General features: G+C 29.0%; 1 protein-coding gene and 1 long non-coding RNA gene across 7 annotated transcripts; one reads left to right on the top strand and one right to left on the bottom strand.

Annotated features, from left to right (window-relative positions):
• Nucleotides 1-6,402: 6,402 nt before the first annotated feature.
• On the top strand, nucleotides 6,403-18,500 carry LOC106775800 (MADS-box transcription factor 23-like). Of its 3 annotated transcripts, XM_022787033.1 has the most exons (9): nucleotides 6,403-6,575; nucleotides 6,787-7,016; nucleotides 13,061-13,139; nucleotides 16,175-16,236; nucleotides 17,045-17,144; nucleotides 17,240-17,281; nucleotides 17,369-17,452; nucleotides 17,694-17,848; nucleotides 17,934-18,500. In XM_022787033.1, the coding sequence occupies exons 2-9, from the start codon at nucleotides 6,835-6,837 to the stop codon at nucleotides 17,947-17,949; spliced, it is 720 nt and encodes a 239-aa protein (XP_022642754.1). In that variant the 5' UTR covers nucleotides 6,403-6,575; nucleotides 6,787-6,834; the 3' UTR covers nucleotides 17,950-18,500. The 3 variants fall into 3 exon arrangements, with proteins under 3 accessions (XP_022642754.1, XP_022642753.1, XP_014518486.1); XM_022787032.1 differs by having other exon boundaries at nucleotides 6,410-6,575; nucleotides 6,807-7,016; nucleotides 17,694-18,500; XM_014663000.2 differs by having other exon boundaries at nucleotides 6,410-6,575; nucleotides 17,694-18,500.
• On the bottom strand, nucleotides 12,611-26,483 carry LOC106775801. Of its 4 annotated transcripts, none has more exons than XR_002669937.1 (5): nucleotides 26,297-26,483; nucleotides 26,158-26,214; nucleotides 18,899-18,988; nucleotides 16,674-16,733; nucleotides 12,611-13,091 (listed from the first exon to the last, which is right to left on the bottom strand). It is a non-coding gene; the product is annotated as an uncharacterized LOC106775801 (long non-coding RNA). The 4 variants fall into 4 exon arrangements; XR_002669936.1 differs by lacking the exon at nucleotides 12,611-13,091 and adding an exon at nucleotides 15,635-15,711 and having other exon boundaries at nucleotides 26,297-26,482; XR_002669938.1 differs by lacking the exon at nucleotides 12,611-13,091 and having other exon boundaries at nucleotides 16,366-16,834.
• Nucleotides 26,484-27,586: the final 1,103 nt, after the last annotated feature.

Raw genomic sequence — 27,586 nt, 5'->3', positions numbered from 1 at the left:
AGCATTTCCTATGATTATGCCACCATGGTGTAACTTGCATTTGCTGTTTCTTTTTCTTTTTTCTTTGCTACATTGAATTTTAGAAGTTTAACATGGTTTTGTTTTGTCCAATTTTAAAAAATGCATAATGATCCTTTCACTACATTTTTTTTATAACATTTTAATCTCATTATCTAATTGATTTAAAATTATTCCATAATCAATAATAATATTAATCATATACATTAACATAGACTAATAATAAATAATAACACATAGATAATATTAAAATATTCTAAAAAACATATTATTAAAATATCATTATTCTTAAAAAAAATATATAACACAAGTTTTAGAATTGTTAAAATAAGAAACTTTAAAAGCTGTCATTAATCATAGTATGATGCCCAATTTAAGTTTTATTAGTTAAGGATAAACTGAAATCTAAACTAGGATATATATATATATATGTGTGTGTGTGTGGAAATTCATCTGAGCAGGGTCAATACTGATGCAAACTCTCGTTATTGCAAACTATTATAATAATTTCTTCTTCGTGACGCTTTTTAAAATTTTAAGTATGAGTTTAAATTTGATGTTAAGTAAAAATGAGAAAGATTAAAAATCTATTAATTTATTATTTGAATGTTTTAAATGAAGAATGTGTAAATTTAAGATGTTCTTATGATTGTTTCAACTATTTTATTATCTTCTCACTCAAAACCTCTTTCATTTTTTTTAGATATTAAGAACAATACAAAGTATATTTATAAATGCAATTATATTTTTATGAAATAATTTTTTTGTATTTTAGTTTTTCAAAAGTTCCATATATAAGTATGATTCAGAATATTTAATGTGAATTTTTCATTTTGTTGTTATGTGTGAAAGTTGAAAGGCTTAAAGTGGTGTGTGATGATACCAAAGTTGAAACGTTTACCTTGGACAGCTATGAATTGGGCATAAACTCATGACATTGTTCTTAACCAACAAAATAAGAAAAAGGATCGCAAGGATCTTGCTTGGGTAGCATTGTCGTTTGGGAAATCTTTGAATAAGTCGTTGCTTATGCTCTCGCAACCAACAAATTGAAATACTAAGGACAATCACCTTCTATTAAAACAATTCTTCATATTTATTATTTATCCATCTATCAAAAATTCCTACAAATATAAAGAGTTAAAGCTTTGCTCACTTCCAATTATAAATTAAATTTGTAATAAAGTTTTTTGGGTTAAATATGTTTTTAGTCCCTATACTTTGGAGCGATTTTGGTTTTAGTCCCTCTTTCAAACTAAGGTACAATTTAGTCATTCAACTTTAGAAAACCCTGGTTTTAGTCCTTTTTACCAATTTTTTTTAACTTTATTTGTTGTTTCAAGCACGTTTCTCAGTTAAAAAAATTGAAGGACTAAAACCATAGTTTTCTAAAGTTGAAGGACTAAATTGTACCTTAGTTTGAAAGAGAGACTAAAACCAAAATCGCCCCAAAGTATAGGAATTAAAAACATATTTAACCCAAGTTTTTTGAATCGTTTAATTTAAAAATTTTTGAGATGAAAATAAAGATATTTGAATGTAAAGTGTATAAATAATTTGATATATATCATAGATAAAAAAATGTTTTAATACATTAAAATAGAATATCACAATTCTACTCTTATAATTAAAATTAATATATATATATATATATATTATTAATAATATTATTAAACTCTTCTCTTTAAATTCTGTTTTCATTTAGCATTCTTTCTTCATTCATTGTGTTATCTGAATAAAAGACGTGAAGCACCACCAATATAGGTTTAAACAACATTTTTTTTGTTTGTAGACTTCAAGGATTAGGTTTCATACCTTTGAGATTTAGCTTTAGAAGTAGAATTTTAGTTTATTATTTTTTAAAATGATGAAACTATTTCATAATAATTTTAATTATAATGACTTGATTAATGAAAAAATAAATAAAATCCATTGAACTGAAACCTATAAGTTAATTTTACCACAACTTTATCAATCTACATATAATTTATAACTTTCTATAGATTCAATACAACAAAGAAGGTCGTGTTCAGTTTTGATAGGCATTCAAATATTTAACGTAACTATATCTGAATTCAAATCCATTGATTAAACTATATCTAAATTTGGCGTAGAGTAATTATTAATGTTTGAATCTCTTGATGATGTAGTAGGAAATATTGATTAAAAAAGTTTATGACGAATCAATCTAAATTGAAATGATTATATTATGTTATCTTATCTCAATCAATCTTACGATTACGTAGTAGTATTCAGAGATGCATTGAAAAAGAAAAAAAAATTGTTGACTTAATGATAAAAAAAATAAAAAATAAAAAACATTTGAGGTTCAACTTCCTCATTTCCAGAGATATAAAATTGATGTAAAAGATTTAGAAGGAAAAATATAAGATGTTAGAATTAAATATGTTTTTAATTTATGAACTTTAAGATGAATTTTTTAAAATTATATTTAACCTATTTTAAAATATAAAGTCGAGTGAAAGCCAAAAACAAATGAAAATCCGCATAACTTTACAGCCTGTTGATCATGCAGACTATCTCATTCATGAATCTCTTCCTGTAGGTATCCTCGTACTATAATAATGACTCATAAAACTATAGCAATTCACCACTATTTAACAACCAAAGCACTTTACACTATTATTTTGTATATTACAATGCCTTTCTCACCTCTATGCATGTAATTATAAACTATAGTTTTATAAATTTGAGTTAAATTTAAAATTCACTTTTCAATACTTATATTCTAAATTCTTTTATATTTTCAGTAATCATAAAAAGTTTAAGTATAAATTTAAGTTTTATATTAAATAAAAATAAGCATTTTTTACCATATTTTATATTAAATAAAAATGAGTGTTTTTATCATATTTAATCTCACATGGATTAATATAGTTAAAATTTAAAATAGTTTAAATATTTATTTTTCTCTACTTTCTTCAATTTTTTTTAAAAAAAAACAAAACATAACGAAATTTCAGCTTCAAAGCGGGAAATATCGTTTATATAAAAAATAATATATTAAAGTTTTTAATTGAAGTAATTGTTAATTTATTGTACAATTGTACTAATATTTCAGTAGTGTTAAATTTCCTATATAAATTCTGTCTCAAATACTCATCATTGAGCAACATACATAGACATAATTTGGTGGATGTGTGTTTATCTATTTGTGGGTGCAGAAGGAATGGGAAAATGGTATTAGTTTAAGGGTCTGTCTGAGACAATTAATTAATTAATTAATAAAAAGTTCAGAATGACAGAGTGGGTATATTTTAAAGGGAGAATTTAATTATTAGAATTAATAGATATGTTAATTAAATGGGGCATGAGTTTGAGTCGGTTTGACTAATAATGGGTATGATTTGTTGATGATTGACACCTGGCTATAGCCTTAGTTGGAGAGGTTAAAGGATGGATTAGTTTAATAGCATTCCTTAAATAGAGATTAAGGAAGAGTGTGAACATACACAACAATTAATGAGTTCATTCATTGTTTAAGGAAACAAGATATCTTGATTGGGCACAAAATCTCTATCACGTGGCCTTTGCCAATAAGTTCCAAAACTGTCATATTCAATCCCAATATTAAAAGGGATTAATGTTTGGGTTTAGTGCCCTTTAATAAAGCATTATAATTAAAGATGGTATTGCTCCCTTTCTTTTTATGCTTTCAACATATATATATATATATATATATATATATATATATATATATATATATATATATATATATATATATATAATGTGGTAGAGGTGCACCTATTCTCTAAATTAATTATACTATGCATAAAATATATGATGTTAGACTCTTATTTCACTATAAATAAATGCTATGAAAAATAGCCTATGATGCTTCACATGATAATGTAATCAACAATTTTTCTTTCCTTAGGTTAATTAAGTTTAATATTATGAGTGAAGTTTTAAGTTTAATGTATCTTTACTAATCATATTTTTAAAATAAACATTACATTTTTTTTTATATTACGTAAATTTGTTTTATTTATATAAAGTAAATGATAATGAGATTTAAGTTTAAATTATATAAAAAAATTAACATGATTTTAATCTAGGATTTTAATACAATAAATTTATATGTTTTCATTTTTATATAATATTTAACTTTGGCAATCTTTATTTAATATGTAACTTAAACTTATATTTAAATTTTCAACTAAAATAAGAGTTTTTTATATCGAATCTCATCAAAGTACAAAAGAGTTTAATAACACGAGATCTCGATGTCTTGATTTTTTTTATGTATATAAATTAATATCTGTTTTTATTTAATTATAATATTTACATATTTAATACTTAAAAAAATTGTATACATATTCATATAAAGATTTTCACATATAAAATATTTGTTAAAAATATGCTTATGAAAATATGAGAGTTAATTTTAACCAAACAACTATCCAAGTTGACTTGTTCTACGTAATGAATATTGAATGGCTTGTGGTTAAAAGGTTGCATGGGATTGATATTTTCTTTATGTTGGGTTCACAGATAAAAACTCAAGGATATTACTGTATGCTTGGTTCTTTAAATATAGAAATTGATATTTATTTTTATTTTTTTATTAAATTATTTTCCTAATTCACTATGTTTAAAAGTTGATATAATATATAATACAAAATTTTAAGATTATAAATTTTTTAGTTTTCCTTTCTTATATACTACTCTTTTTTTTCTTCTTAATGTATAATTCTAACTCATACTTGAATCACAAAATAACACCATTTCAGAACATTACAGACATTAGTCGTAACTAAAATTGACGTATAAAAGTGTTTCTTTAAAGAAAATATATTTTTTAAAATATTTTCCTAAATCATATAAGAAAACTGGATAATCATACATACATGATAACAATAACTAAACTTTCTAACTCTACAACAAAAACGTATGAATATAATTCAAATCTCAAATATTTGAACGCTGAAAAATGCGCATTTTAAATACCTATTAAAAAATAAAGTTATAAATCAAAGTTCATAGACGAGATTAAAGTAAATTTAAAACAAAAATGAACATATCTATATATCTTTTACGGTCCTTTACATTGATTACAAAGCAATATATATTAAAAGAGTTATTAATGTTTATAAATTTATCATCAAATATATTTTAACATTAATTTCTTATATTTCAATATTCTATTATTAACATAAATTTATGATTTTACAATAATAAAAAATAGTGAAAGTGAGAAGTAAAAATATATTAATCATCATTCCACTGAAGAAATTCTTTATACTTTTTCAAAAAGAAAAAAAACAAAGTATTTTTTTCGCCCTGACAAAGTAGTAAACTTTGGAAACATATATTGTTATAAACATAATTGCTAGATTTGGAAACATACCTTCTAACTTATTCTCTTTTACTTCTAAGATTGGTATTAAGTTAGAACAAACCTAACCTAAACGTGTGACAAATTTATTAAACTCAAATTAACAACTTTTGATACCATTCGACAGGTTGAAAATGTTAGGATAAATAAATAAATAAATATCGTTAGAAAAATGAAGTTAATGAAATAAATTATATTTATTTCCTCCTTTTTTAAAATTATATTATTTTAATATAAAATGAGTCCAGGAGATCATATGTTTCCCTTGTCACCAATAATTATTTAGCCACATTAATTAATCCAAAGTTTTGAATCTGTGAAAAGCTTGTTTTATGCTCCTATCAATCAATCACACATGCGGTTCCACTTTAACCAAATTGTAGTACCTCTCTCCTCAACTTGCTTCTGAAATATGCAATAATAAATAATTATTTCCATTTTGGAAAAACAGACGAAATAGGAAGGGCATCGCGTATATAAAATTTTCTTCTTTTCTACCAAAAATAAAAAGGGTTGAATATTATTATTATTATTATTAATTATTATTATTTTGTTGAATAGAAACATATTTACCTGAAGATGTTACTTGCAACGGATACAATTGTGAATAATGGAAAGCAGACAGATTGAAGAGCCATTTTCACGCTTTTCGCCAAACCTAAAAGCAGGAAAAGTAAGCGCCCTCGGTTTTGGAAAGAACACGTGTCGCTTCCCCATACGTCTCACACTTGAACATTACAGGGTCCCCACGATTCCTGGACGCTCATATAGTACTAGGTTTAACACTCACCCAGTCGCACTTCTCTAGCGCATTCCCACTCGCTCTCTCCTTCCGACACGTGCCCATTGCTATCTAAATACCCTCGCGGATCCTCTAACGCAGTGCATATCATGCCAACTCAAAACGCAGCGGGCGAGTAAGTGTGTGTTCTGTACTCCAGCAAGTAAACCTCGTATGCCTCACATGAAAACCACTAAAGTACTCAGAAAACCGCTTTTGAAAGAAAACCAGAAAGGGATAGTGGTTGCGACCTTTGTCCAAATAAAACCACTCTGGCTTTCCATATAAAGCATATATAATAGTATTGCATCATGTAACTCTCCTAGGATTAGGAACATTCATCTACGGAAATCTTGTCCTTCTTCTCCTTCTCTCCTCTGCTTCTCTCTCATTACAACCCACTCCCATAATTTTCAAGTAAGTTACTTTCATCCTTCTTTGACTTTTCACTGTTCATGGGGGTTTTCAATTTTCGCAAAAACAAGAGAAAATTGTTCCTTTATATACTTTTTCTATTTCTCGATTTCTCGATCGTTTTTCAAGCCAATTTCTTCTCATTTTCTAAACAGTTACTCTGATTACTGGTATTATTGTTCAATAAGTCTTGTTCTTGACGATATTAGTGAAGTTTGTTCACTGATCTAACAGGTTAAAGGTGTGATTATTTTAAGTAAAGATGGGGAGAGGGAAGATTGCGATTCGAAGGATCGACAACTCCACTAGCCGACAAGTGACTTTCTCAAAGAGAAGAAATGGATTGCTGAAGAAAGCTAGAGAATTATCAATTCTTTGTGATGCTGAAGTTGGATTGATGGTGTTTTCCAGCACTGGAAAGCTTTATGATTATGCAAGCACAAGGTAATTAATCAAGATCAGTTTATTTTTAAACAAAATATCTTAGCCCTTTCGCTTTAAATCATGGAAATTGATCTATAATTCTGGGTGCAACATTTTTTAAACTAATAATATAAAACCTCTTCCATACAGAAAGTGAATATATAAAACAATTAAGGTTCACTTTGTGGTTGTTGTCATGTTTTGCTGTACGAAACATTTTATATATCTGCCACTTGCATTTGGAAATAAATCAGTGAGTTCTTTAATGTTTGCCTCCCTCATGTGATATGGTTTAGGTTGATATAATAAGAAATACTCTGCATGCGCTTCTGCATGGTACGGTGTTAATGTCCATAATCACTCTTATCCTGATATGCATTTATAAGTATTTCTTAAGGAAAGAAAACTACAGAAACTGTTATTCATAAAATCATCTCTTATTCATAATCTTTCTCTGCCTTTGCTTTTATGATAAATTATTGAAAAAACTGTTCTTCCAAGCATGAATGTGACTATGTTTCCGCATGCCATGTTTAAACAAAAACTATGAAAGAAAGACAGACAACAAAAAGAGTGTGGAAACAGAAACAACAACAAAAACATTGTGGCAATGAATTATAACGCGAATGACATGTTGTTATAAAGTTTCTTTAACCATTAGGCTATGTCTTCCTGCTATTATATATCTCATATAGAAGAGGCACGGATGAATGAGTAAAAAATATGCTAAACCAGTTAAGTTTAGTGAATTGAAACCCTAGCTTGAACAAGGTGCTGTTGATGTGAAACACTACAATAGTTCCATTAGTAAAACATTGTAGTCTAAAATGTCTGTTAATTAGGACATGAGGCAGTTCTTGTTGACCACCACATTAACATTGTGGAGGATTTCCCTTCAAATGTTGTCGGTAAATTTTAACTTAATGCAGAATCCCTGTGTTTGATGGGATGAATACAAAAGTAGAAAGGATTTGATCTAGAAGAAGACAATGCTTTTCAAGCATTAAGTTTAAGATGGTAGGAGATTAAGGAAAAGAGGTTAAAGCTAACCTAACATAGTTTAACTGGTGAGTTGAATAAGGTAATTTCTTTTCATATGTAACCTAAACCTACTCATCATGTGGTTACAATCATTTTCACAATTTCTACTCAACCTAATTGGTATGTTGACAACAACAGTGATTTTGAGAGGAGAAGAAAAAACCATGTTGTTTGTCTTGCTCACTGTGAAGAGATAAAAGAATGTGTGGGAGCTCTCATTGGAAAAACCAATTTTCATATTACAACGGTTTACAACTCTAAATATTAATAAAATATTAAATGAATTTATTTAATTAAAATATAAATTAAATTTTTGAATAAAAAACTTAGAAGTAACATTAAGATAGTAGTATATAATTTCAAAGTATTCGTTGAGAGGCGGTTTTTAAGTTTATCTTGATTCTATAAAATTGTCGTAAAGTGAGATTTGAATCTAGTTAATTATATATTTTAAATTAATTTTATCTTTAATTGTTAGAAAACTAGCCTAACCCGATTCTTTATCCAATGACCTTCTTAATATAAGACATGCACAAATATACTAATTGTTACAACAATAAAGAGTAAAGTTAAGTATCATTTTGAAGATTTGTTGTTTAATACAATACACTACCAGCTAATTGAACTTGATCAAGAAAAGAAGAAACCATTTTTTTTTTTGTCTTGTGTTTCAAAGCCTAAGAGAAATAAACACAAATAATTTGTTGAGAAAAATTCAATGAACCCAAATTCTTTAACAAGTAAACATTTTATTACCATTACGATCTCTAATTTGACTGAGTTGTTACGGAATTAAAATTAAAATTGAGATATTTAGGTCTAATTCTCTAATAATATTTGAATAATTAAGTGTGTTAATGGTATAATTTGAATATTAATCAATTCTTAAGTTTTTGTACGATGGGTTATTTAGTAAATGCAACATTTTATTTTTATCTATAATATCCAAATTCCAGCTCAAGATGTCAAAGTTGAACAACACTAAGTTTTATCCTTTTATATTTTACTAATTATTATATGTTATCAACTATTTTATCCCTTGATCTTTACGCATTTATTTTGTTTTAATTGAAACTGAATCCAACTATTTTCTCCAAACATAAATTAATATTCAATTGCCCTTTTATGTTATTATTGCGCTCGTTCTTCCCGATTCAATATATACTTCAACTAGATTTATTTTATTACTTGTAAACTTGACAAAAGTCCTTATAGTAAATAACTCACACATAAAAATAAGTGAGATATATTAGGGAAAAAGAGTGACTGCGTGACTCTTTGTAATTTTTAAAATAGAAATGAAAAATGAAAAGTGATAAAAAATAATATGTGATTTTTATATAAGAGTGATTTGAGAAGTATAGTTACCAGATATGTAAGGTAAGCAAGAAAGACTTAACAAAAATAAGATTATATGAGAAGAATAATAATTCACTGTGATAATTATTCATTGGTGAGGTTGGATGTAGCTAGACTTGAACTCTTGAATTAATTCATGAGAGATGATTAAGTAAATTTTGACTTCTCATTCATAGTTTACAGGAGTACATTTTACACACTAATTATTTGTCAAATTTACAAACAAAGTTTTATTCCTTTTTTTATTATTTATTTTGTTTTTAGAAACTCCAATTATATTTTGTCTAAACTAAAAAATTAATATGCAATTGTTCTTTGTTTGAATATTTTACATTAGTCTTTTAGAATTTGATACTTCGATTAATTCGTTTTACTACTTCAGCTAACTGTTAGTCCTTAATATTTACTCCACCAATAACTCTTGTGAAAGTTCACATCTCAAAACTCTATCTTTTATAACCTAAATTGTTTTCATAGTTTTCTCACCAAAAGTGCCATGAAAAAATAGGAGATAATACATATATATTTCATTTCGCATACAAAAACCTATGAATAATCTATAATTCCTAACTTCCTTAAACATCATATTCATTTCCATTCGTACAATTTGGAATAGAAAATGAGACTAACATTCTCTTTTATTGACACATATCATCAGCTAATTAATATACAAACATTCCTAATATATTCCTTTATTTAATCCCAAAACCCATAGATTAAATCATATAAAAAAATCATTTCAAAATACTAAATCATAAATATACAATCTCAAATTAACCTCTTAAGTACACGAACCAATATACCCTTGCTTTGCAATGATACCCATCTAGAATTCATGTTCCCTTTATGAAAGTTGCTTGATTCTTCCAAATTAGTGCGTAAATATAGATTTTTGCAAAATTTTGGATAATACTTTTTCAAAGACCCTATTAAAGATAAAGGACAATCTTCCTTATCTTTTTAGTATTATCTTTTGTAAGGACGAAATGAATTTGTTTGATCTTCTAACTTAATGAAATTCTCTTCTCATCATATTAGAATGAAAATCTTAAAAAACTTAATGAAATCACTTTTCTTTTCTTAAAAGTCTTGCATAAAATAAAAGTGATGTCATCTAGTCCCGTATTTATAGATAACACATGTCACACACTTAATTTTATATCCTACTCCGAAAATGTAGAAATAAACTATTGATATTGCATTTACTACAAGGAATTGGAAATGAACAAGATGTGGCCTATCCACCTCAAAATCCGAAAGATTTTGATGGAAATTATCTTTTGTTTTTGTTTTTTCTTTCAAAGGTTTTAATCCTCCACATATATATTTCATCAACATTTAAACAAATGTTATTTTTTCTTCTCCTTATAAACAATTTAAAGTTAGTAGGTTAGATGTTTATGACATTTTTCTTGTATCATTTGAGATTTAAAGTTAGTAGGTTAGATGGTTATGTTTATGACATTTTCCTTAAAAGAGGTTAAGACAACAAAACTTATTTCAATGCTTTCTTTTGTTCCATTCTCACCACGTCAACTTTGATATGTGGTTAGACGAAGTGTTTCATTTTCTAACTTTTGAACATTTTTGTGATTATTAGAATTATGGGAATTGTGTGTTGTCTTGAACTTATACCCTCTTTGATAGTTCTTTTTTTCAATTTGAATTTGCAATTGAAAAACTTATTGGTCTAAAGTCTTTATATTTCTTGCAACGAGGAATAGAGTTGAATATATCCATTATGAATAAAATATTTTAAAAGATGTAGTTAGAAATGACTTCTTTCTATTATTGGTTTCAATTAAGTGCTGTTAAGAAGTTTTAATTTTAAAAACATTTTTAGTATAAATTGAATCTTAATTAAACTAGCAAAAAGGTAACCTAAATATTAAAGATAAAAAATAATAATACAGCTAAATAAAAACTCAGATAATTAAAATTATTATACCCAATCCTAAAAATATAAAATTTTGCTACTCATCACTGTAACAGCAAGCCAATTCTTTTGAAGGTTGATTGTTGATAAAATTTTTAAAGGCGTTTTCCAACCATGGGATTTCTAAATCTTTCCCAATACATTAAAAGTTAGGCCAATATTGATTTTCTGAGTTACTCACAGTAAAAGTTGTATTTGGCCCAAATAAAAAAAATATAGTGATTGGCCTTTTTGGTTAATGTCTTCTGCTTAAGCACAATAAAAGCCTAGATTAAGCATGTACAGTTAAAAATGTAGCTAACCACTGTTTGCTTAGATAAGCAAGCATTAAGCATAGCTTAGTTGAATTTATGAGAAAATTTTTTGCTTATATATTTTCTTTCTATGGAGACTGAAACAATCATAAAACACATCAGAATGCCTATTTTATTTAAATTTCTAAATAATTGCTTATAAGACTCCAATATATTAATTTTTTTAGATAATTAAGATTCAAAAGTATAGGATAGGTGTTCAACAATTGTTATAATACAACTATCAATACATAGCTTAAATATTTAGCTCTAATCCCAATAATTTTTGCAATATATATATATATATATATATATATATATATATATATATATATGGATAATGATATTTATACAACATTTGAACATTAATTACGTATCAATATGTGATTGATCAAAAATTACTTCACAATAATGTTTATAATTATTATTATAGAATAAATTTTGAATATTAATACATAATCAATGTCCAAATATTGTCAAAAAATGTTGTCTAAATATTGTTATCCTCTATATATATATATATATATATATATATATATATATATATATATATAGACAGTACATTAAATCTAAATTCTCTGTACAAGAAAGTCTAAACAAGACAAAATACATCAAAAGCAATCATTGTTTCGTTTTCCTAGAAGAAACGAATTAAAAGGAAATAAAGGCCATGAATATTTAGATATCTCTAAAGCCTTTGATAAGTTGAGCTTTTTTAACCATTGGGTATAATTTTAAAAAAGGAAAAATTTAAAGGATGTAAGTTGTATTTTAAAAATGATTCTGTTTATAATTTAGGTTTTAAATGGTATTAAAGTAGTGTTTTGAAAAACAATTATTGTTTCTTTACAAAATTGAATATGCAACTTTAATTAGAAATTGACTTTTAAAACAATATTTTAAAAACGGGTTACTGATAACTTTTAAATTTTGAATTACTTTTCTAATAAATTCCCAAATTTCCCTACAAATAAAAGAGAGAGAGAGAGAGAGAGAGAGAGAGAGAGAGAGAGAGAGAGTCATTCTTGTAGATAAGACATTCTTGTAGACTCATTTTTTACTTCGAGTAACTTGTAGTTGATTTGCTAAAATAGGATGTTTTCACATCTTTAAAGTCTTCAATAACTTTAAAACAATTTATCCTCTCCACCATGAAAATAACATTAAAGTCACAAGCTTCTAAGATAACACATTAAATTCACAATTTAAAAGCTAAGCATTATGTAGATGTCATCCTTAACTCTCTTCTAAAAAAAATGCAACATTTCTTTGAATGACTAAACTAAAATCATAATGAAGTTTAAAAACTGCGCATAGTTTGTCTCAGATTATAAGATGGACGCTTCTTACAATAACTTGAATTTTGCAACGTGTTGATCCACATCTTTTACTTACAAAGAAAAATACTAATATACTCTTTGTATTGTCTCTGGCAGCATGAAATCTGTTTTTGAGCGCTACAACAAGCTAAAAGAGGAACATCATCACCTCATGAATCCGGCTTCAGAAGAAAAGGTAACTGTTTCTACAGCATTCTTCTTTCCATTATGGTTTCAGCTTTGGTCGTTGTGTTACGTTGTTTCTTAAATCAAGTAATTCACAAAAGATAATTTAGTTCAGTTTCCTTCAAATGATACAAAGTAACAGACTTCATAGTTTTGAGGCCGATACACAGGTCAATCTATTTATGCTTTGTCGTGGCTAACTACAAATTGCTGATATTAACTTTATTTTTAGAAGCATCATTCTTAGTCAATGAATTTTAGATCTAACTAAATCTTTTTGATATATATTATAATACTAATAAAATCATACCATCCATCATCCCTACCTTCTTAATTCTCAGGCATTCCCCACACGTCCAAAGATCCTCTTAGTCAGTCACACTATGCTGCTACACGGTGAAAGTTGAACCCCATGGACCTCTATTGCTTGATAAGCAGAGTCCCGCCCTTAACATTCCCCGCCTTCTTCCTCGATCAATACCTTCGGTATTTGTTCTTACCAACGTAATTAGGTCCATATTTCTCTTCACATCCGAATCATTTTCTTGATCCAATCCTTTCCTCCATCTCTTTCTCTAACAACTGCTGGACTCTTCCCAATCTACCTTTCAGATCTTCCATTGCTTGAAAATTTTAGTAAGTACAGTACCTGATCTCACAATTTCACCCCACTTTTAGAGTCAGTCACTTCACTTTTCATGTCAACCTCTATTCCCAATACTTGATTCTTGTCTACCATCACTGCCTTCTCTATCAATTTTGAGAGACCACGGATCACAAAGCCCCACCTCTGTTTGCACCTCCTCTTTTAATCAGTTCAAGAAAATATACATAAAATGTTGCTCAATTTCCCTAAAAAAGCTCCTGAATATCTGAGAAAATTTTCAACCACATCTACAACCGTCTCTATTTGTAGCAGACATAGAAGGATTTCAAAAGGGATTTTTGATCAAGAAGGGTTGGAATCTCTTTACAGCGTTGCCTTGAATTGCTCCCAAGAAGTACGTTGGTTGTAATTACCCCTCCACCGAAACCAACCCAAAGCTCAACCCTCTAGCGTAACTATAGAGCTTGCATTTACTTGCTGCTTCTTTGATGCAAAAATACCGTTCCAACTCCCAGCCCACTGGTCCACCTGAATGCGTCTTCTCCCAACACTAAGAAATGGGAATCTAAAGTTAAAGTTTTCTCTATTGCTCCCTAAACAATTGTCGTGGACTCCTAATTCTGAGATGTGACATTCTGCCTAGTTTGATGCCCGCTCCCTACAATTTGAACAAGAATATCAATCATTCAACCATTTCCTCAACTTCCTTGAGTCGAACCTCTTGCACCTTGCAGTGGATCTGTCGCTCCTTCCTATCTTTCCCCGATATGCATTCTTCCTCAAAACATCCAATCTTGTGCCCATTTCTCATACAAACCACAAAGGCTTAAAATCTTTATTTGTTCGCAATACCCATAAGTTCGTAATGCAGCTTTGATACCAATTGCTAGAACTGGATCATAATTGCGAACAAAGGAATGAATCGTTACTGGCGAACCCTAGTTCACCAACCTGCCCCCATGTACAACCAAGAGTGAATTTCTGGATGCCTGACAGATCTGAGCCTCGTTCCCTTTGTTTTGGCGAATTACAACCGCTGTCCTTTCAGCTTAACTAACTCTGACTGACCATAGGGAGTGAAACCCTCTTCTCAGCATCATAACCAACATGGTGCCCAGATTTAGAATGAGAAAAGGCCAAAACAAAGGTGAAGGACATTGATATTTTTAGGGAGCCTTTGGTAAAATGCGACTATTTAAGGAGGGGTAAGGAAAGCTAAGGAGAACTCGTCCATCAAATCAAGAGGTTAGACAAGAAACTTCAATAACATTTATATCCATTTAATTATCTTCTTCTATACAAACTGGAGCAGGTAGATTCCCACATTGCGTCTCACAAGACATCCAGGTTCCACTCTAGAGTGTAATACACTACATTAAATCTTCCCTTGCTGTTCTTTTAAAAGCTATTCTCTACAATCAGTTTGGGATAGGCATTGCAGAATTGAGAAAATATTGTATAGGTTAAAGCCATAGTAATGACAACTTCATGTGCCAAAACAATAACAGTGGACCTCATCCCCTTCCCCTCGAATTTCTATGCTCAAAACGACACTAGTTGCTCTCTAGGAAAAGCCACTAGTTGCTCTCTAGAGTCACTAGTATGGCAATTATACAGGTATTCAAGCAGCAGTTTTCAAGAGACCCATCCGTGCTATTAGAAATGATACAAGAATTTATAACCATTCAATCCATTCGACACAGCCATCATGAGTTGTCATAATTCTTGGTATGTATATGGTAGGATTTAAGCATCTCAGCCTCATTTATTTTTTTTCTGGACAAATATTTCTCTTACATCAAACAAAGAGCATTTCATGTAACCAAACCAACGTCAAAATTTATTTCTTCGTGACTAAGCTTACAAGACAGCTATTTTGCTAAAATATCCCAAAATTAAATCTTGAGGTCACATACACATACAAAAGAATGATCTAGAAAAGGAACCCAGAAGGGGGCACGCAACGGATCCATGCCTAGCACAAAAGGCCAGTGTGAGGATGGAAAAAAAATAAGTGACAAACCTCAGAAAATGATGATGTAAAGAGGACAATAACAGAGATTATAGGCAATATGAGAAATTGGCAGAAAATTTAAGAAACTAAAAAATTATCCAAGAAAAATACAAACCAACATAAGTTAAGATAACTGACAGGTACAAACTAACTTCATAACTGAAGTCTATTATTAGTGAAACAATATACTTAGGGAGATTATCAAAAACAAGGTTAGAACAAACAACACCACATGCAGCAGAATAATAATTTACAGGACCATATCAGAAATAATTTTAGACTTAAAAAAGCATCCTCACATTGGTTTTCAACTCTAAAGTAACAATGTTAGTCCTCAAATTGTCTAGCCGGCAATTCTTAGATTTAAAATAATTTCCTTAAGTAATAACTGTTTAATTGATATCTGCATTTCTCTTCTTGCTAGTTTTGGCAGACAGAAGCAGCAAGCTTGAGGCAACAACTTCAGTATTTGCAAGAATGCCACAGGTAAAAATATAAATAAACTAACACCCATTAGTTGCATAAATGCACTATATAAGCAATCCATAGATATGCAATCGAACAGGATATTTCATCAGAGTTGACTCCAGTAAAGAGATATGTGAAGTGACCAAGTAATGAATATCTATCAATGATTGATTAAACTAGTAGGTTAAATTTACAAAGGCACCTTTCTTCAATTCTTCAACGTGTTACATCACTTTACAAATCTACATTCTACATAGCGTCTTTCGGTAAGAAAAAAAAAAAAAACAAAAAACTGAGGGCATAAATATGGAAAAGGAAAATGGCAAATTTTATCATCAGCCTTTCTTAATCTCCATTACAAGATCCAAGAAAGAAAATTGAATCCATCTTTACTTCTTTTTCTCTCTCCAACCATTTCCAGAGAATGAACTTAAATATATTAAAAAGTAANTTACATATTTGTCATTTGTTAGTATGTCAATCTGTCCATGTCAAACGCTTAAGGCACCCCTCGTCTGTATGAAATGAAGATGTTACAAGACCCAAAAAGGTTGATTCAATAGCTCATCACCGCAAACAATCGTATGGTAAATCAAACAAATTTGTTCTACAGACTCTGCAGAGTTTTATATCAGTTAATTAACCACGTGATACCATCTTGGATTGATATTTTTATAAAGTGCTAATGGACAGCTTACTTTCTTACACAAATTACAGAAATGCTTAAAAAGTAATTTCCGAAACTCAGGATATTTTTTCTGCTAAGTGATAGACCAATCTAGCATTGAGAAAGCATTTCAATTTTTGTTTCTTTTGGCAATAGCAGGCAATTAATGGGTGAAGAACTTACGGGTTTGGGTATCAAAGAACTACAAAATCTGGAAAACCAACTGGAGATGAGTCTAAAGGGTGTTCGCATGAAAAAGGTACGGTGGTTCAGTTCAAATTAAACCTCTTCCCTTTAAGATTTCATCCTTTTATAGAAAATTTATAACTTGCATTATCATCTATTTCCCTCCAGGATCAAATTTTAACAAGTGAGATTAAAGAACTGCGCCAAAAGGTTTTTTAGGAGTCTCGGTTCATTCTTCCCGATATTTACTAAGGTTTTCCTAAAAATTCTGACCAATTGTCATTAATGCCATTGTAGGGAAATCTCATTCATCAGGAAAATGTTGAACTCTATCAAAAAATGGACCAGATTCAAAAGGAAAATGCAGAGCTACAGAAGAAGGTAAATGATCCAGCACACTGTATAAATTCAAAAATCTATCGTTTCATCTTTACATAAACGCTTGTCTAAGACTGACAAAGGCTTGTACAATGAACAAGTCAGTACATAAACTGACACTTCATATGGATAGGGCCATGTCAAACATATTTCACTCATTTATTGAGCTTAGTTCTAATTATCTAAGATAAAGGCTTAAAGTTTCCTTTATTAGATAAACCTAAACAGAAGATTTGGCTTTTAGGTTTACGGAAGCAGGAGTACAGGTGAAGAAAATGTGGCATCCAGTCCTTCTTACATGGTCAGAAATGAATATGATTTACGTCCACCAATCAGTCTCCAGCTAAGTCAGCCACAGACTCACTACAGTGAACCATCAGCCAAAGTAATGAAACTCGGGTATTCCCTCAAACTGATAATAAATCAAGTCAATAATTTTTCTTTTCAATTTCATAAGACACTAAAAACTTAATCTCTGGGCCAGATTGCAGCTGCATTAGCAAAAAATTGTTCAGTAAACGGGGAGTTGTCATTTTGTGACAAGAAGCAACTATGTTACAACTTTTGCCTAGAATGGTCAGACTTTCTACGAGTTGGGTCTTGTATTCCTCAACCGCATTTGTTCCATTCAACTCTACAATGCATGTATGGTACGAGATTATCTATCAAGAAGCTTATGATTGCTGTTAAGGATTAGACATAATGATTGCCCTTGTAAAGTTTAAGCAATAAAAATATCAACAATTGAGCCTGGTGTTTTTTGCTATAAACTCTAAATACATATTTCGTGTCCAATTAAATCCAATTCAGAACACAACCAGCTGCGCCTATACATGTAATAAGTAATCCAAAACACATTGGGAACTATGTAGGTCAGAAAGTAAGTGACACATAAGTATGACTGATGATTCTTCAAAATGAATTATAAAGAAGTATTGCTAACAATGAAGAGGAAATCAATATCCCCAAATCATACAAACAAATGTATTCGCAACATCATGTGCCTGCTTAATGCAAAGCTTAAACATGAAACAGAAACAGAAACTTATCAACTGCATAATAAGAAAAAAATTGAAATTCAGAGACGCAGACCTAAATTTACTCTTAAAAAGGTAAATCATCTTTCTGATTCAAACAACTAGAATTTCCTTATGGCTCATAGCACATAACTCTAATTTTCACAATCTAACAACTTTACATATTTGTACCTAAGATTCTGCATATAATGTTAATCACATATCCACATGTCAAGTGGGACTAAACTGTATCTCGCCTATCATTCCAGTCAAGTGCCACTAGAGCAAACAATATACACTGGTAATTGAGGATATTATCTTCTGGACTCAGAAGGGTTACTGTATAGAATAGAATATCTTTTCAAAGGTAAAAATAATCATAGTGCATAATGCAACTGAAAAGAGCAATGGCAAGGCATGCTACAGCACTTACAATTTTTGTGAATTATTCGCACATAAATTCGAATCAGGGTCACATAATTTGTGAATTATTGCAGATGCTTCAATCATACATTAGACCAACCTGAAGAGATATCAAAGCTCAGGTTAAGGCAAGTTCAAGCAAGATCAGACATTAAGGTCAAATAAAAGACTTAACAAAAGGAAGCTCATCACATGAGTAAAACCCATCTTTTTATAAACCAATCTGCGTCACCAATTAAGATTGTCAAATCGGAATCCTCAAAATCATAAATTTTTTTGCTAATTACTTTTGTGACCTACATCTCATACAGGAACAGGATAGCAGAAACAAACTATTGGTTTGTGTCAGTAATGTTATAGTTGACAGTTTGACTCAAACATTGACAGTTGATGCAAATGCACAAATTGCTCATAACTATATTAATGGATTAACTTTAGAGTCCTTATTGATGTATCGCTGGGTTTTCCCATCTGGCGGCCACCCAGGCAACATGGTCATTGATGTGTATAAATAGTCTATTATTTTACAACTTGCAAAGGGTAAATGAGTATGATTGTATATATTATCAATTATCAATATGATTAACACTGACCACCATTTAACTACTTGTGAGGCAAAGTTAGCCAATACTAGACATTTCAATAACCACTAAAGTTTATTTCTCTATAGGAGAAGCAAATAAGTTCAAGATAAGCCACAGATCCATCTTATCATTAGTTGGTTTCTCTAGTTGAGTTACTAGTACTTAGCTACATCCATAATACGACACAGATCTTGTCCTTTTTTTCCTTTCTAACATTCTCAATTTTCTCTCATGTTGTCCCTTTAAATTCCATTCATTATTATTTGCTATAAAGTATAGCGAAACGTATAGCAGTACAATAAAACTTGCCTTCCAGTTTAGCATGTAATTTGCAATCACAACTAAAAGTCGATGTCTTCCTCCATTTTTTTAATCCCACTTGAACCCTATGTGTGATATCCCCCTTAGTTTCTCTATCATTTTGTATTATTGATCCTAGATATTAGAACTTAGAAACATGTGGTATGACATTTTTCCCATCTGTATCTTTAATTCCAAGAGATATTCCTTGTCTCTTGCAAAAACAAATACAATGCATATTATCTCATTAAAGCTTAATAAAAACAACTTTAGTTTTCATAGTTGTCTCAAAAAGCTTTATCTTAATTGCTTTCCCTGATTCCTCAATTAAAACTGCTTCATCAGCAAAAACCAAGCAATTAGGAATGATCTTTTTGTATCTCCCTAATCAACTATATTAAATAAAGACTTAAGGTTCAGACTTCAAAATGGAGGAAGTATCAATTTTACAAATTAGATTATTTTGTATTTTACATTTATTTTCCTACTTGTAACCTTAAATTCATATCTGAATACAGATAATGAAGTTACGTTGCTTGTCTTTCCTATCCACTCCGTCTTTCCTATCCACTCCATTTCTTATGCTCTCACTCGAAGTCTGTGTCTCACCCTATTCTTTCTTCCTCCCGTCGGGTTCTCAAGGTTCAGAGAAACTAAAGAATGCAATCCAGCCACTGTCTTTAAACGTTGGAAACTCTATTTGACTAATCTTGGCTATATCATCTAAATGAATGTGTTAGTTACTTTGGAGATGTTGAAATCATAAGAAAAATCTGTTTAATTTTCATTAAATTTACAATTTTTGTGTTTCCAGTTTGGTGCTGAGCTGATCATGCCCAAGGCAATTGCATTAGTGTTGACAACAGCAGCATAGTATATCATAATATTTTAGAACATTTACCATCCAAGGGCTTCTAAGAAACTCATATTCCTATTCTATTGAGTTTCACTATGTCACATCTCTTCTAAGCAAAACAAAGTATAGTTATACAAGTCTTACTTCTTATAAGAATCATGGTTACAAAACCTGAGCCGGCCCGATTTGGGCACAGTGGATAGACAGATAGGATTAATACCGAAAATGTATTCAACCCGATTTCACCTAATTAGATCAATTGAAAGTTCCATAGATCCAGATGACTCAATCCAAATTTTTGTTTATTTATAATGTTTTCATTTTTTAATATTTGTTTTGCCTTTTTCACGTAGTTGTGTTATTTTATTTTTGTTTACGGACTTACATTGTTATTAAAAACTTTATTTTATACATTAGTTACTTTACCATAATATTGTTTAGATAAAAGTATTTAACTCAGGTTAGATCTACCAAGATAAATATATATATAGGTATGTAGACCAGATCAACAGAGTTAACCAATGACCCAGGGTCCAACCCTTAACCCAGTGCCTCGATTTAAAATATTGTTAAGATCCAGTTCTAAAGTTTGAAAAATCCCACGTCAACTTACTCCATTGGAAGTATATCACAATACCTAATGCTCAAAATTAAACTCTTTCTTAAGACCTCTGCATTTGAAATACTCTTACAAATCTCTTTCTTCATTAAAGAATTATATATGGAGAGGGATTAAATATATTGCTAGTCAAATAGTTCTACATTCCTTCACTTTTCATCTCTATAATTTATAGAGTTAATTTGAAAATTTTCAATTTTTTTTTCCAATTTGATTTTAGTTATTTTGTTTCAGTCCTCTACTATACATTTTCTTCATTTTAGTTCTATAATATTATATATTGTTTTAGTACTATAGTATATCCATTTTTTTTATTTTACTCCTATAATATTTAGTTCATTTGGAATTAGTCTCTCTGAATATATATATATATATATATATATATATATATATATATATATAAGTACGTGCAGAAAACATAAATTACATAACACTAATTTTTTATTATTTACAAAAAACAAATTTATAATTAAAACATTCTTTTCTTACCCCCACACTCATTTTGACACCCAGAATTCAGTTTCCCATAGACAAAAATCGTCAAAAATAGGCATGACAGGGAATGAGGAATTTGCATTGAATCGGTGAAATGCATAGATATTTGAAAGAATACAAAATGGTGAAAGTACATTTTTGGACTGACTAGCAAAAAGCTATGGGAGTATCGTGGTTTGACACCTCGCTATTTATAGCTGTAACATTAGAAAAACAAAAGGTAGATAACAGCCATAATTTAAATAACGACATCTAACACTAAGTCTCATCCTATCATTAAGTTAATGAAACTAGAACACAATGTATTTTCTTTACATGAGTTGATTCTTCTTATCGTATAAACAATTTATTTTGATTGGATTGTTTATAATAATTATAAAATTAGTTTATCGAAATAATTGTTTATTGTTATAATCAATTATATGAAATAAAATTTATGTTAGAATATGATATGCTGTACTAAAAGAGAACTTAAGATGTTTGAGTTGGATTATTTAAAATAATCAAATTGTAGTAGGAAAAATATGTGGTTATTTTTATATAAAAATGCCAATTTTATTATTATATTTTATGTAATATTATTCTTGTAATCATACTACTATCCACAAATTTAAATTAATTTAATTTAATTGTCTTTCATATTTTAAACAAATATAGAAATTAATTATATAGAACTAGTGAAAATATTATAATTATTATTATTATACAGTCCCATATTATTTATGATAATAAAAGTAAAAAAATTATTGTTGATGTTGTTATAATTATGAAATTAAATATAAATAATTTTTATAATTTTATTGTAAGTAGTTTTTTTATATATTTTATAAGGAATGTTTAATCAAAATATCGTTAAATGTAAAAAATATCAAATAAAATAGTTTTGTTAAATTTAAACAAATGATTACTTAAAAGATAATATGGATAAAATAATTATTTTACTTTTAAAAAATATATTTAAAATGTAACATTAAAAAACAAATATAAAAAAAAAAAAAAAAACTACAGTTTTAATAATCATAACTACAACTGTTTGATACATTTACAAGGATTAAAATTATGAGAAAATAAGATTATAGGCAGTTCCTATGAAAAGAGGCTATATAATTATAATCCTAAAATACAATTCAATCCAACGAGTTACCCCAAAATCCAAATACGATGAAATTGTGTATTTAGGTTCCTCTAAAATGAGAAAGCCTTTAGGATGCGTTTATTTTCAAAATTATGAATTTTGATCCCTTCATGTTAGATAACATGATATCGTATTGAATTCAAGAGAATAGATATTTTCTTTAGATAAAAATCCAGCATGATTCATTTTTGCAACCACTACTTATATTAGATAAACATTCTTATATAAGAAGACCCAAATCCCAATTATATTTAAAATGACAAAAAAAGTGTTATTAATGTATGTTACTTTCCAAATATATTTGATTATTCAGATTATAATCCAAGATTGAAATATTAACAAAGAAAAAAATTATAATAAACAATGTTTAAAATTATTATTAAAAGCTAGCAAGTTATTTTTCCATTAACATTTGTTTCCTCACTTTATTCTCAACAACTAATAGCTTTAAATAAAAAAAATAGTTATAAAAGATATCTTCGTACTACTTCTACAATTGTTTTTAATAAAATTTGTGTTTGCCTCAAGACCATCAAACAAAAATAAATTCTTCCAAACTATTCTCCACATTACGTACCCATCTAAAAATAAAACATAATAACATAATCAACTATAAAATAGTTTGATTATATATTGTTCCATCATAGTAGAAAAAAAGTCTTTTGAAAGAAATAACAGTTTATAAACATCTTTCTTCCTTAATTCATTAATAAATTGAGAGAATTTTACGAGAAAATCATAAAAGATCTATACAAAACTAAAAACAAACAATATCTCAAATTAAGAAATGCAAATTCAGCTCGAAACAAATATCACATATAATTAAATATTGAAAGTGAACTTAGTTCTTATGGACATTTTAGGATCAATTTTCTTTACCAGAAGTAAAATTACCTTGTTTTGAAAAGCTGTCTACGTAAATCGAGCCCTTACAGTCCAAGTGAAACAGCAAAACACAGAGCAACAAAATGCGAAACAACAAATCAGATGGCAACAACCTATAAGGAAGTTAGTTACATACGAAGGTGATGTGATTAAAGATCCAAAGATGCATGAGGGTAAAGCAAAGGAACGTTTTATTTAAAGGTTATGTCATCGAGGAGTTTGTTTGTGGTGAGTCGATTTCCCTTGATACTTTTTTCTCTCTCTAATTTATCTATTCAACTTTTTAAATTTTGAGCTGTGTCTTCTCCTTTCCTATGCCAGTTTCTTGGTGTGTTGTTTGCAAATATTTATACTCCTTTATTATTATTACTTTTTGCTTGCAATTTTTGTTATTAATATTTCATGGGGTCGTGGTTTAAACCCACAAAAGTTTACCAAATATTAATAACAGAAATTATAAGCAATCAACCAATAGTAATAGGAGAATTTAACAATCTGCAAACAACACACTAGCAACCTAACATAGGAAAGGAGAAGATACATTTCAAAGTTTTAGAACTTGAATAGATGAATTAGGGAGAAAAGAAATATCAAGAGATAATCAGACTCGCCACAATCATAAACCTCTCAAGGAGCATAACTTTTCAACCAAAAGTTCCTTCTTTGCACTGCCCTCATACTTTTGAGTGTGACCTTATCATCTAAACTTTTAGCCACATCACCCTCACATGTAACTAACTTCCTCAAAGTTTGTTGATATGTATTTATTGTTCTACATTTTGTTGTTTTGTATTTTACTTGTTTCACTTATTGGACTCGGAGGACTTTGCAGCTGAACAAGTGAAGTAGCAAATCAAAAACAATAAAATGCAGAACAGCAAAACACTAAACAACAACCTCTAACAAAGTTAGGTGAAGGTAATGTGGTTAAAGATCTAGAAGGTAAGGTCACAAGGAGAAGCACGATTGAGAGGTTTGTGTTTGTGATGAGAAAATTCCCTCTTATACATTTTTTTCCTTAATTTATCTATTCAATTTCTGAAATTATGAATTGTTTTTTCTACCTTCCTAATACTATAGGCAGATTTTCAAACTACCCTATTACTATTTATTTTTGCTTATAATTTTTATTATTAATATTTCATGCGAGATTTAAATACACTATAAGGTTTAAACACAAAATAGTACCCAATATTAATATTATAAGCAATCACCCAACAGTAATAGGAAAGTTTAAAAATATGAGCATAAAAAGGGAGAAGATACCGTTTAGAGTTTTAGAAATTGAACAGATGAATTAGGAAGAAAAGAAATATCATACGCAATTGGCTCACCACAGGTACAAACCTCTCAATGAGCATAACCTTTCAATGAAAGGTTCCTTCACGTTGTCCTCGTACTTCTCCTTATGAAGTTAACCTCTGAATCTTTAGCCATGTAACGTTCATATGTAACTAACTAACTTCCTCAGAGTTTATTTTTGTTACGTGTTTTGTTGTTTTACATTTTGTTGCTTTTTGCTGTTTCACCTATTAAATTGGAAGAGCTTGATTTGGGCTCCATGTTACACTCTCCTTCCAACCAAAATTATGTATGTGACCCATATAATTACTAGAAATCATACTAAAAAGTTTTTTAAAATAGTAAAAATACTCTTCAACATTAGTAAACCACAACTAAGGACTATTTTACTGTTCAATACCAGAAAATATTACTTAAATAGTTTCATTATTTTAAAGACTAAGATCTATCTCCAACTTACATGAGTTTCTGATGAATAAAAGAAATATTTTAATATTAATCTCACAGAGTTGTTTAAATAAGGATCTCATAAATGTGAATTCTTTTTTAAAAAGAATTTGTTACTAAAAAAATACTGAGGATACTTTTATACCTTTAGGAAAGAGTGAAAGAGAGTACTGTTCCGAGGACAAAACTGATGGTTTATTCCCAAGGATTGATGACTGTAATTATATAACAATTATTAATGGTAAGCGGAACCATTACCAGCCTTGGTAGATCAAAAATTTTAATTATCTATTTATCCATAACATTACCATTGACATATGAAAGCTAACTAAATTGAGAATCAATTCATGCTAGACAAAAGGTAAAGCAACAAACACAAAAACAATGTTGCACCATATGCTACTTGCAATTGGCATAAATTGGGGGAGGAAAAAATACCAATCAGCGAATTCTCATTACCACAGAATCCATGTAGATCTCTCATAAGTCATAAAAAAAGAATAAAAACCAGAAACAAGTACATATAGCTGAAAACTTCAAAAAAAATGGGGGCCAAAACACAAGTTCAGGGAATGAAACACACACAATCATACATACGTTAAAACGCTAATAAATGCATATTTATGAATATGAATTTGAACCGTACCTTTGCAGATCCGTCTCTATTCTATAGCTTCCTCGTTCTCCACGTTAGGTCACAGAACTAAGCATCAAACAGTTCACAATAAGCAAAAGCGTAAGTTGAGTTAAAAACGCGGCGAAAACGAAATAGAGAAAGAAGGAACCGTGTGGTTGGCGACCGACAAGCTAAGCACGACCGCGATCGGCGAAGAGAATGAACGAATGGTTTTTCATTTTGAATGATTCACAGATTAGAAGAGAATCACTCATCAGCTTTTCTCATAAGATGAGTCTGGTTTGAAGAAGGACATGGTACTATTACAACGACAACGTGGTAGAGAGAGAAGAAAATATCTTAGTGAAGAGACCTGAAATTAATAATTAATTATTGGAGAGGTACAATTCTCTGCAGCAGAGCTAATGGTGACCCTGCACAGCTGTTACACACTGAGTGGAAGTTGATTGCTGATCAATTCATTATTAATTTAATAGGTTTAAATATATTTTAAATCAATGCAAATACAAATTCCACTTCTCCTAAAAATATATGTATTGTAACTGTTTAATTACTAATATTTTTAACCATTCTTTTTTTTGTCTTTATTTTTACTAATTTAACAGTGAAAATAAAATATATTCAAATTATTATAAATTATTTTTAAATATTTATTCTACTGGACATATAAATAAGATAAATATTTTATTTATATTTTTAATCAAAAAATTATTTTAATATTGTATTTGCATTAAAAGTAATTACAGTTTCTTTAGATCCTTACAAATTATTTTTATATGTTAATTTTCACATTCTAAGTTCAAATGATTGTAAAGTTATTATTTATGAAAATATAAAACATATTACTTATAATATTAAATAATACATATATTATTTAATAAATTACGTGTTTAAAACATGTAACTATTTAATTTGAAATATTTTTCGTGGTGTTAATTATACCAGTTATTATTTTTAATATTGAATTAATTGTGGAAAACAAACAGATTAAGAAAAGACGATTAAGAAATATAAAAAGTTTAAAATTAATAAATATTGAATGGACAAAAAAATAAGTGTATATTCAGAAGTTTCAAATAATTAGTGGAATATGAACTATTAACTTAAAGAATTTTACAGAAAACAATCTCAGGATAACTTATATATAGGTTGAATTATGCTAACATTCAAGATAACATTCACGTCTTCCATACTGTATAGTGACTTTTTTCGATTTGTTTACCTGGTAAACTCCACGAGTGGCTCGGTCTAGATGCAGTTTATACTTCATATTCACGTCAAAATTGATTTCTAGAAATGTCCAAAAAAAAAGTACATAATTAAGAATTCAGAAAACTTAACACACGCCATATAACATAATTAAATTTTTTATTTATTCATCTTTCAACAATTTTACAGTTAGAGAGGTTCATTCATATTTAACATTCAAGGTCATAAA

This window comes from Vigna radiata, chromosome 10 (assembly GCF_000741045.1).
Source record: "Vigna radiata var. radiata cultivar VC1973A chromosome 10, Vradiata_ver6, whole genome shotgun sequence".
Taxonomy (NCBI): Eukaryota; Viridiplantae; Streptophyta; class Magnoliopsida; order Fabales; family Fabaceae; genus Vigna; species Vigna radiata.
The sequence above is the reverse complement of the archived record's forward strand: the minus strand, read 5'-3'. Positions and strand labels throughout refer to the sequence as shown.